The sequence below is a fragment of the Xyrauchen texanus genome, chromosome 43, assembly GCF_025860055.1.
Source record: "Xyrauchen texanus isolate HMW12.3.18 chromosome 43, RBS_HiC_50CHRs, whole genome shotgun sequence".
NCBI lineage: Eukaryota > Metazoa > Chordata > Actinopteri > Cypriniformes > Catostomidae > Xyrauchen > Xyrauchen texanus.
This window is the reverse complement of record NC_068318.1, coordinates 28,675,059-28,687,274: the sequence shown is the minus strand read 5'-3', so window position 1 is coordinate 28,687,274 and position 12,216 is coordinate 28,675,059. Positions and strand designations below refer to the sequence as shown.

At 38.3% G+C, this 12,216-nt stretch overlaps 1 protein-coding gene across 2 annotated transcripts in view; it reads left to right on the top strand.

Annotated features, from left to right (window-relative positions):
* The first annotated feature begins 8,001 nt into the window (after positions 1-8,001).
* The window catches only part of LOC127636045 (multiple C2 and transmembrane domain-containing protein 1-like), a 40,159-nt gene continuing 35,944 nt past the window's right edge, over positions 8,002-12,216 (top strand). The window contains exon 1 of one of the 2 annotated variants that reach the window (XM_052116410.1): positions 8,002-8,647. In XM_052116410.1, coding sequence (XP_051972370.1) covers positions 8,186-8,647 — 462 coding nt within the window. In that variant the 5' untranslated portion in view covers positions 8,002-8,185. Of the gene's footprint in view, positions 8,648-11,260; positions 11,412-12,216 lie in introns of those variants that run through there. The other variant, XM_052116411.1, reaches the window with a different exon arrangement.

Here is a 12,216-nt window from a genome sequence, read left to right as displayed (position 1 = left end):
ATCGGATAATTTTTGGGCCCCATCTAAGGCTGGCGTAGACCTCCCTCTTGCAATTAACTCCTATTTGGAATTAATAAAAAAAAATTCTTAATTCCGTGATAACGGCTGGTGCTGTCATTTTGAATTTTGCGGGGATTAGGCATGTACACTAGCTGTGGTGTAATGACGTTAGCTACGCAAATGTCCAGGAATATCTCGATTTTAATTGGTCCATGTCTGATACGTAACGGAGATGATTACGGGCATAACATATTTACGTCAAAAGGCACAGCAGATTTGTGCTTTTTGCCGTACATGTTAAAGAATACAGGATCGGCGCGCATGCGCAACATGGGTTTTCCGCTTGTCGTCTGCAATGAATGGACCGTAAAAGCACTGCTTATTCTACCATTTGTTTTTAGCTGATTATGCGTAACTGCTACATTTGTCACCATAACGTCTAAACAATTGGAATAACACACATATTGCATGTATAAATCACAAGAATAAAAAGTAAAAATCCAAATACAAGTTTATTATGTAATAAACATTTTATTTTTGAATTTTGGCAGGGTAGGCAGTGCCTAGTTTGCCTACCCAGACCGCACGTCAGTGAAAATAACCCAGTTATCTCCAGACTAGGAGAGAGACTGAGATTATTCCTCTGTGAGAAACTGTCGTCTTCTGGCCCCAGGGTTTCATATGTGTTACCTGTAGCATTAAAGTGGACACTGAAAAGGTGTGCTGTGTGTTTTCTGCTAACCCCTGTATGTGTTTTTATTATTTTGGCCATTTCCCCTCCTGAAGCCTTGTTTGTTTATATTCCACAATTTGTTAAATAAAACTTGTTACATTTTTCATACTTTTAAATCTGGTATCGCTTTGCGCCTGACCTGGAGACGGGAGTCTCTCACGTTCTTTTTTTTTTTTGTTACCCTCCTTTCCAGCCCCTAGATGTAGAAAGGGGGCCCGTAACCCAGTCAATCATTGTTTTGAGGAATGAAGGCTATACAATGCTTGAAATTTAAGATTTCTTACAAAGGTGTACACTACAGTCTTAAGATGATCCATTTTGATTTGTCCGACATCAGTTGTTATTTGTTCTCTTGTGATTGGTCATGACTTCATTTGCCCTGCCCCTGCCCGACACCACAGTCTGCTTTCTCAAATATTGATTAACAAGTGCACAAGTGAGTTTTGCAACAGGTTTATTGCAAAAGTAGTTGCAAAAGTCAAGACTTGAAGATTTAAGTGCCAGATTTGAGAGGTTGTAAGTGCCGATTTGTGGTTTGTTGCAGGGGTGGGTAGAGTAGCCAAAAACTGTAATCCAGTAAAAGTACAATTACTTCAAAAACATAATTACTCAAGTAGAAGTAAAAGTACTAACATAAATAATTACTTGAGTAAGAAAGTATCCAATTAAAAGAGTACTCAAGTAGTGAGTAACTCGTTACTTTCACAAATGACATAATAGACGTTTACTCCCCTATATTCCATTACATAATGCACATTTAATATGTACTACAGAATTATTATTAAAGGAAATTCTGTCATAATACACTATCATGTTGTTCCAAACCCGTATGACTTTCTTTCTTCCATGCAACATAATAAAAGAGATATTAGACAGAATGTTTGCCTGAGTCACTATTTACTTTCAGTGAATGTTTATATATATAAGTCCCTAACATTCTGTCTAACATATTTTGTGTTCCACATAATACATAGCCTCACACTGGTTTGGAACAACATGAGGGTAGAGAAATTATGACAGAACATTAAATTATGGCTGAGCTATCACTTTAAAGATATAGTTTACCCAAAAATGAAAATTATCTCATCATTTACTCACCCTCATGCCATCCCAGATGTGTATGACTTCCTTTCTTCTGCAGAACTAAAATTCAGATTTTTAAAAGAATATTTTACCTCTGTAGGCCAAAATGTTGATGCTGCAAAAAGCACATAAATGCAGTATCCATATGACTCCAGTGGTTTAATCCATGTTTTCAGAAGACAGATGGTAGGTGTGGGTGAGAAACTGATCAATAGTTGTCATTTGTTGCTAGACAGCAGGGGGCGATATGCAGAGAAGAATGTGAATCACCAAAAACACAAGAAAAAAAGAATGTGAAAGTGATCTGTTTCTCATCCACACCTCTCTCATCTCTTCTGAAGATACTGATTTAACCACTGGAGGCTTATGGATTACTTTTATGCTGACTTGTGTTTGTTTAGCTTTAAAATGTTGCTGCCCATTCACTTGAGTGGCGACGTGGTGCCACCCATACTTCTATACTACCTACATTAACAATGGGTGCATATACTAACCCTCTCTCTGCATATACCAAGGAGGGAGACAACAGCAAACCTTCTGGTAGAGAGTTTTCTTCTGGCCCCAATGGTAACCGCAACCATAGTCAATGGTACCTGCAGCAACACAAATAGGGGTCTTCCCCTGCACTCTCACCATAAATACAGAAGGGGAACTCGACACAGCCTCAATTTTTTGACAACAACGGAGTGCCTGTTTCCATACCGGGGCTACTGATCGCATTTGGGGAATCTGAAAAAGCTCAGCACCATGTTCATTAAATAAAGTAGCATAACAGTCCTGGATAATATTCATACCCAACACAGCATTCATACTGGGAGAACAGGTATCTTTTACAATTAAAATCCCTTTCCTGGGTAATGTAACCCCAAAAAGGCTAACGTCTAGTTCTACATACCCCACACATGGTATATCCATCCCATTGGCAGCTTTCAGTGCTAACCATGCACAGTCAGAGAGACCCCTTTTACCAAAATCAAAAAAATGATGGTTAAAATAACTCTCGGTTATAGTAGTCACCATAGAGCCTGTGTCTAATAAGCATAACGCATCAACAGTTCCCATTTTAACATTCACTGTTGGACAAGATCCTACCAAACCAGAAAAACTTGAGAATCAACTTCTGAGCCTACTATCCCCATCTCCAGTGTGTGGCTCTGCACCCTGGAGGGTTCTAGTTTTCCACAACGAGACAGACTCAGCACCTGCCTGAACACTAGAACCCGAAGCAGGCAAGGACCTAATTTGAATATTATCAGCACAGTATCTAGCTATATGACCAGCTTGATTACATTTGATACAAATAGGTTGGCCATCAGTGATCGGCGAAATCTATTATTTCTGGGGATTCTAGTAACAGTACTTGCAACCCCTTCTGCAGTATTTAAAGTTTTAAGAATAAAATCCAATTGTGCTTGCTGTCGTAGGAACATATCTTTCAACTCCGCAAATTCAGAACTAATCACTCGATTTTCTTCACGCGTAGCAATAACCTGAGTTTCAAATGAGTGAGGGGCTACTACTCTACCGGGCCTATTTCTTTGTGGCTGTCCCTCCTCCACCCAACGCATTGCCTCTTTGCGTAGGTCAAGGAGAGTTAACAAAGAATTCTGCCTCACCAACCTTTTTAGTTCTCTACGAAGGGTATGGTCTTGAACATTTTCACAGTACTGATCTCGCAAAACCACCTGATAGTCAGACACAGCATTAGGATTAGCTTTTCGTACCTAAGATCCATTAGTGCATGGGAAAACTCTTGAAAAGTTTCCCCCTCCTTCTGTTTTCTGTCAAAAAAATGCTGTTGCAAGATACCATAGGAAGAAGAAGAGCAATACAGTTCACGCAACACTAAAAACACCTGAGCAGAATCCTCTTTAACTTCCCTAGCGCTAAACTTAATTTCCGTCCGAGCCTCCCCCTCTAAATGATCATAAACTAACATGGCTTTGTCTAGTTCAGACATGTGTCTCTCCCTAATACAACTCTCCACCTCCTCAATCCATTCTTCCAGAAGAGGAGAGCCAGGGGACACTTTACCAGAGAATTTAGAACACTTTCTTTCTCTAGGTAAATATATAGCTGGTTCTCTCCGTTGTCCATTTCCTTCGGAGGCTGAACTTGATACAACACCTACTAGACCTCCAATTTTTGGCTGCCATCTTAGTCTTTCATTTTCTACATGCAGTTGCTCCAACTGCTCTTGTAGTTGCCGCAGCTCCTCCGTCATAACTGCAGCAGGCCAATACACTGTCGTCAAAAGCAATCGTCCTCCAAGCTGATCGCTGTTCCTCCTACCACAAAAAACAAACAACTACTATCCATTTCCCAGCCTTAAATATCACAAAAAAGTTTTGGTCGATCCTGCCGACTACGCCAAATTGTAACTTAAGGATTCTTCCTTAAGCCAAGGTGACACAACAAAAAATACCTTACTTGACACTCAGGTTTATCATAAAAATAATAATATATTAATACAAATAAATAAACCTAAGATACAATAAACACATGTAATGAACAAACAAACATACAACAAAAACTCATTCCCACTCAAATATTAATAGCCAACCAACACTCCATAAACCTCAACAAAACCCAAGCTTCTTCATGCAGAATCATGCAAATTAAAGAAACATAATCAAAAATCACATCAAATATATAACCGGTTTACCAGACAACCTACTCCAAACCAAATTAATTCCACAGCAAACATAAACCCCATACAAATGAAAAGTTCATGTGTTTCGAAGCATCGGGAGTATGGAGGTTGGCTGGCAACACAAGGCTGGGAAGGTATAGACTAACAAACAAACAAACAAAAACATCAAAACGCCCCACAAGCCAGTCCCGTCTACAACAACCATTAAAGATACCAGAGCTGGAGGAACACAGTGTGCACATACAAGGACAGGCTAGCGAGGAAATGAAACAAACAAAAAACACAAGAAGAACAGTGATCAACTTAAACCTAAAAAGAAAAACCACCATAAACAAAAACACAATTAAAAATACACTTAATACATAACCAGAACTCTATTTTGTTTTAATTCCATTAAAATAAAAAAAAAAAACGCTCAAATATATCAGTTATATAAAAAAACTCTATGATTACCCGAAACACAGCTATCTCCATACTCAACTGCCAAGATGAACTGAGATCGGGCGTGACCAATGGCCTACCAGACCATCCACAACGTTTGCATCTGCATTTTAATTACAAAACCCTAATTTAGTGAAACAAAGCTACATCCTGTGAAACCAGATAACACAATAGATATTCACTTGGACTACCTGCTCACCCAGATCATGTCCATGCAAAAGCAAACAATGAAGCGCTATCGGACAGCACGCTTCAATGCATAAAAGCGGACCCCATCTCAATGTCTCCTTTCGGCGCCTGCTCATTGCCACGCCCTCTACTGGTAACCACCTCACCGGCTACATTATGACATGCAGGACAAAGCACACTGATTTATTGATGCACTGATTAAAAAATGTACACTTAAAAACTGGTGTCATAAGAGCCCGGTTACAGAATCACCCTGAAAATGACCATCTCATTACGCAGAAAAGCCCACGTTAGAATTAGAGCCAAAACTTCATGTAATTGCATGACCAAACTATTCTTTTTTCACTGTGTGGAGTGAAGAAAGTGTTTCACTTTGAAGAGTTTGATGCTGCAGCAGTGATGACTTGAGTGACAGTTTGTGACACGCGTGCAGCTGTGTGAACTTCCGCTCTCGTAAAAGTCCCATTCAATAATCTCTCAATAAATTACACATGAATTCAAATTAAACCCAGTAATGTAATGACATAACGCCACACATTGTAAAGAAGTAAAAGTTAAAAAAAAATAATTAGAAATGTACTTGAGTGAGAGTAAAAAGTACCCACTTTTAAACCTACTCTAAAAGTACATTTCTCCCCAAAAAGTTACTCAAGTAAATGTAACGGAGTAAATGTAATGCATTACGATCCACCTCTGGTTAGTTGAATGCGAAAGTGAATTAAAGTACAAAAGTTAATATTTAATACATGTTCGTGTCTGTCGTTGTATTTATGTGAATGCCATTTTACACATTTATGATTATTTGTCTACAACTTTGAATTTAAAACACAAGTTTTTGGTTATTGTCTGTAGTGCAGATTGCAACATTCAACTTCAGATTTTAATAGTACAAGTATTCCCATCTATGAATGTAAATTTCAACATACGAATACAAATATTTATTGTACAAGTTCTCAAATGAAAATCTACAATTAAAATTTGTTTGAAAAGTATAGCTCTACATAAAAATATTTTTTTTAACTTAAATGCACCTGTGATCGTGAACTATAGGCCTATAGTGAGCTATGTGGCCCTTCCACAGGTTTGTCTTGTGGTATAACTATTTTGAATACATATTTGCAATTAAACATTCTTTGATAACGTTGAAGGCTTATCTGATTAACATATAGCAGGTAGGATGAATTAACAGAAGTGCATGTTAATACAGGTGAAACTCGAAAAATTAGAATATCATGCAAAAGTTCATTAATTTCAGTAATTCAACTTAAAAGGTCAAACTAATATATTATATAGACTCATTACAAGCAAAGTAAGATATTTCAAGCCTTTATTTGATATAATTTTGATGATTATGGCTTACAGCTTATGAAAACCCCAAATTCAGAATCTCAGAAAATTAGAATATTGTGAAAAGGTTCAGTATTGTAGGCTCAAAGTGTCACACTCTAATCAGCTAAACACCTGCAAAGGGTTCCTGAGCCTTTAAATGGTCTCTCAGTCTGGTTCAGTTGAATTCACAATCATGGGGAAGACTGCTGACCTGACAGTTGTGCAGAAAACCATCATTGACACCCTCCACAAGGAGGGAAAGCCTCAAAAGGTAATTGCAAAAGAAGTTGGATGTTCTCAAAGTGCTGTATCAAAGCACATTAATAGAAAGTTAAGTGGAAGGGAAAAGTGTGGAAGAAAAAGGTGCACAAGCAGCAGGGATGACCGTAGCCTGGAGAGGATTGTCAGGAAAAGGCCATTCAAATGTGTGGGGAGCTTCACAAGGAGTGGACTGAGGCTGGAGTTACTGCATCAAGAGCCACCACACACAGACAGGTCCTGGACATGGGCTTCAAATGTCAAACGTCTTACCTGGGCTAAAGAAAAAAGAACTGGTCTGTTGCTCAGTGGTCCAAAGTCCTCTTTTCTGATGAGAGCAAATTTTGCATCTCATTTGGAAACCAAGGTCCCAGAGTCTGGAGGAAGAATGGAGAGGCACACAATCCAAGATGCTTGAAGTCCAGTGTGAAGTTTCCACAGTCTGTGTTGGTTTGGGGAGCCATGTCATCGGCTGGTGTTGGTCCACTGTGCTTTATTAAGTCCAGAGTCAACGCAGCCGCCTACCAGGACATTTTAGAGCACTTCATGCTTCCTTCAGCAGACAAGCTTTATGGAGATGCTGACTTCATTTTCCAGCAGGACTTGGCACCTGCCCACACTGCCAAAAGTACCAAAACCTGGTTCAATGACCATGGTATTACTGTGCTTGATTGGCCAGCAAACTCTCCTGACCTGAACCCCATAGAGAATCTATGGGGCATTGCCAAGAGAAAGATGAGAGACATGAGACCAAACAATGCAGAAGAGCTGAAGGCCGCTATTGAAGCATCTTGGTCTTCCATAACACCTCAGCAGTGCCACAGGCTGATAGCATCCATGCCACGCCGCATTGAGGCAGTAATTAATGCAAAAGGGGCCCAAACCAAGTACTGAGTACATATGCATGATTATACTTTTCAGAGGGCCGACATTTCTGTATTTAAAATCCTTTTTTTATTGATTTCATGTAATATTCTAATTTTCTGAGATTCTGAATTTGGGGTTTTCATAAGCTATAAGCCATAATCCTAAAAATTATATCAAATAAAGGCTTGAAATATCTTACTTTGCTTGTAATGAGTCTATATAATATATTAGTTTCACCTTTTAAGTTGAATTACTGAAATTAATAAACTTTTGCACGATATTCTAATTTTTCGAGTTTCACCTGTAGAAGAAGGATATTTTCTAAGATCATGGAGAAGATTGTAACTGTGTTTTTTAATAATGGGCGTGTATGAGCAAGACAACAGACTGGGGCGGTCTCATTTTATTCGTAGATGAATGCTTACAGATGTTCAGAAGGTCTTGCTTTAGAAAAAACTTAATCACCGTACTTCCGCGTGAACCATGGTTTTAATGCGCTGCATTTTCTGCTGAGCACAACACTCGAGTAAATGTTGTTTCTTTGCATTGATTTGCATGTGTTTAACATTAACTTAACCTCCCACAAACATCCAGACCAGGACGCAGCAGCAGACTGTTGATTCGGAGTTCAAATGGAGGGGAAACTGGACATGGGAGAAGTTTCTCCGACCCATCAACAACATCAGCGGGGCTTGTGGAAATCCTTGCAGGGCAAATCAAAACTCACTTTGAACCCCAAACTGGGCAAGAAAGAACGGAAACAAGAGAGCGGGTTTTGGATATTTAAAAAGAAAAAGCCAAATGGTTTGGAACGAGCGATGTCTTCGTCTCAGCCAAATCTGCACAGCGCAGCGGCTCCGGAGGGGAGTAATGGGGGTGAGAGCGGGAGAGCGCGCCGCGGCACGCCGGAACAGAGTGCAGGTAGAGCGGCAGCATCGCTCGGAGCCGAGATCCAGACGCTGAAAAGGACCATGAGCGCTAAACCGATCATCTCGCATTTGGTGCAGTCCCAACACAAACCTGTTCAGCAAGAATCCACAAGCAAAGAGGATGCTGTGGTGGATGGTAACGAGGAACAGATCAGTAAAAGCATGGTAAGATGATTTGGAAGGGTTTGGATCACAATGCATTACTTAGACTGCTACTGCAGTGTAATGACAGAATTATACAACTCTATTACTCTTGTGACTCACCTAACTTTATCTGCATTAAAGGTATAGTTTACCAAGAACGAACTTGACAGGAGATGTTTGACAGAATGTAAGTTTCAGTCACCATTCTCTGTCATTGTATGGAAAAAGAAAGCAATGCAATGAATGGAGACTTATGCTGACATTGTGACTAACATCTCCTTTTGTGTTTCCACGGAAGAAAGTCATATGGGGTTAAAACGAATGAGGATGAGTAAATAATGACAACTTTTTTGAATGAGGGACTTTAGCCATATCTAGGGACCAGAATTTCACAGATACTAGGGAGTGGGCTCTTCTGACTTAAGCCAGCAACCACCCAGAACACCTTAGCAACTGCATAACAACCTCCTGGCATCCATTCACAACATTCTAGCATCATGTGGTGATTTTTGCACCATGAAGCACCACTCATATTTATTTATTTATTTCAGAAAATGTAAAACCCTAGTTTAATAAGCTATTTAATAAAGCCATTAGTCATGCCTGCTTAAAAAATAAGCAAACAAAAAAACAAGAACAAAACTCGAGGGCTTCCTCTCTGGATTGAATGGCTTTGGCACTATTCTGTGGTTATAGGTGCTTATTGTGCATATTGTATGATCAACAGCACTCACAAAGATTGCACACAATTGCATCATGAATCCTACAAACTGAAAAGAAAAACTATTGCACAATTGGTTTATCAAAACATGCATTACACTTTTGCAACTTCCAAAAAGTGTGTATCACACCATGTGTTACATTTACAAACTGGCTGCAAATTTGTTAGTTCTGCTTTGGTGTCAGAATTATCGGATTTAAAAAATCATTTTGCATGGTTGCATGTGTGTACATGTGAAGGTCCTCATCCTTATGCTCATTTTTGTTATTTGACATTTGCCATACCAAATTGTACCTGAAACAAGTGTCTCTGTGTCTGGCCCTGTCACCATGCAAAGTGATGTGTTTGCATAGTCAAACTCCTTGCTGTTGAGGGAAATCTAGACCCCCCCCCCACCTAGACCTGGCCGGGTTCCAAGTTCAATAAAAGTTTATCTCAATCGACAGCATTTGTGGAATAATGTTGATTACCACAAAAAAGTATTTCGACCAGTCCCGCCTGTTTAAAATTATTGCAAAAATCTGTATTACAGTGAGGCACTTACAATTGAGGTGAACGTGGCCAATCCGTAAACTTTAAAATACTCACTGTTTCAGAAATATAGCAACAAGTCGTAAACAATATTAAAAGGATTTTAGTTTGATAAAATCACTTACTAACCTTATCTGTGTAAAGTTACATCCAATTTTACAGCCTTTTAAGTCTTGCCATGAAGACTTAACGCCGTAAACCCTTAAAATGACTGCAAAACGTCCCAGCTCAAATAATACACAATTTCTGAATATAATTAATGTATGCTTTTAAAAACTTACAAGCTTCTTATTTCTGCCTTTAAACCTTCCAAAGATTGTCCCCATTCACTTCCATTGTAAGTGCCTCACTGTAAACACGATTTCTTATTTTATATTTTTTTAAAGAAAGAAAAGGAGGGACAAGTCAAAATAATTAAATAATAAGCAACATTATGCCACAAATGCCGTCGATTGAGCTTAACTTGTATTGAACCCGAAATATTCTTTTAACACCAAGTTGTTGGTTATTTAATCTTTTTGTTAATTTTATTCAACTTTAAATCTGTATTTGTTATAAAACAAAATTAGAAGGCCCCTCCCCCAGAAACTAGGGGTATTAATAGATTAAAATAACTAATAATTAATTTAGTGATTCCAGAATATTTTGGAACTGTCAGTTTATATAATAATAGTTTTATATTTACTAATATATATATACACATACATACATACACAGTATATAATATTAATAAAATATTATATTAAATACATCTGGCCTAATATTTAACATTTTAGACAAATTATAACAAATTATAAAAAATAAAAAAAAGAGAAAAAAATGTAAATAGCTTGTGAGACCTTCTTAATATCTTTATTTCTCATAGACAGCTGTGAGATCTCAAACTCAGCTCAATTTACCATCATCTGCAATCAGCAGTCAAAGATTTCAGTATGAACTCAATTTCTTCCAAGACCAAATACATTTTATAGCTCTATATTATTACTGTATGTATACAATACAAAGTTTTATTTATTTCTAATTTATTTCCTCTAAAGAATTTTAAGACAAACGTTTCAGATAACGATGATACTATACATAACTGAGAACTCCATTAAGATCTCCTGAGCTATGAAAGAGGTCTGAGTTGTGTTTGGTAAATCATTTAATTAAAGTATAGTATGCGTAGTAGCTTTCCTATGTGTACTTCCGTCCCAGGTCATTACATCACTGGCATAACAACTGCAAGAGTCAATCAAACAGCACTGCCTGGAGCTTTAGAGTTCCTGAGAATATGTCTGAGTTTCTTTTTAACTGCATGTCTGGACTTGATGAACAATTTTGTAATGGAGCTGCCTGAGCTGCCTTTGTTGTTACATTTTTGAAGAGGGGCCTTAGAAAGGTTTAAGAATTCAAAGCCAGCAGCATGACTGACATATGAAGGTTTTCAGTCTTTCAACGGAGATGCTCTTGGCCTTCCGAGGGCTTCTCATGACTGGATTGTCTCTGGATGAGTCCTCTACGCTTGGCGTGACTTGTAGGTGTTTGATATCGGTGAGGATGTTGATTTAATATACTTTAGATACTGACAGTTTTAACTAGAGGATTTTTTTTTTGTTCTGAAGTTGCTCTTTAATAGCTCAGGAGGCTTAATGGAGTTCTCAGGTGTGTTTCATTGAAGTATGAATTGACTTTGTCTCAGATGATTCTCCTAAAATTCCAGAAGAGGACTGCAAATATAAACAATTAATCAAACTTCGACCTACAGTAAAAGGATAGAGCTGTAAAATGAATGTTGATGGCATAGTTCAAACACAGCCTGTTATCATATAATCAATTTACCAGACCTATATTTAAATTAAATTATTTTTACGTGGCTTGTCACATATTTCGCAGCAGTTTCCTGGTGAAATAAACACTAGGCGAGCTAAAGCAACGACTTGTGAAGCTACATTTACAAGCTTGTTCAAATCCGATAATATTTTGTGGAAGCTCAACACTGCAAGCACACATCAGTTTCTTGACTTAGTTTGGTGCCGTCACTCGCTCTCAGTGCAGACATGATGTAATTGTGTCTAAAGATGATGAGTGGTGTTTGGACTGTAACACTTACACCATTTGTACCTAATGGAGAAAGAGGAAGCTTATTACGGGAGCTTGATTTATAAGCACAATCAACATTGTGAAATCTCAGTGTAGACTTTCTTTGGCGCTCACTTTGCTAACTGGCATTGTTCCACATTACTGTTTCTTTCTTCTGAGGGGACCTGCTTTTGTAATTACCTCACAGTGGAGGTGATAGTGTGAGGACAGGAAGTGTCTTTGCTTACAGAGTCACTTTAAAGCATAACAGATGAAG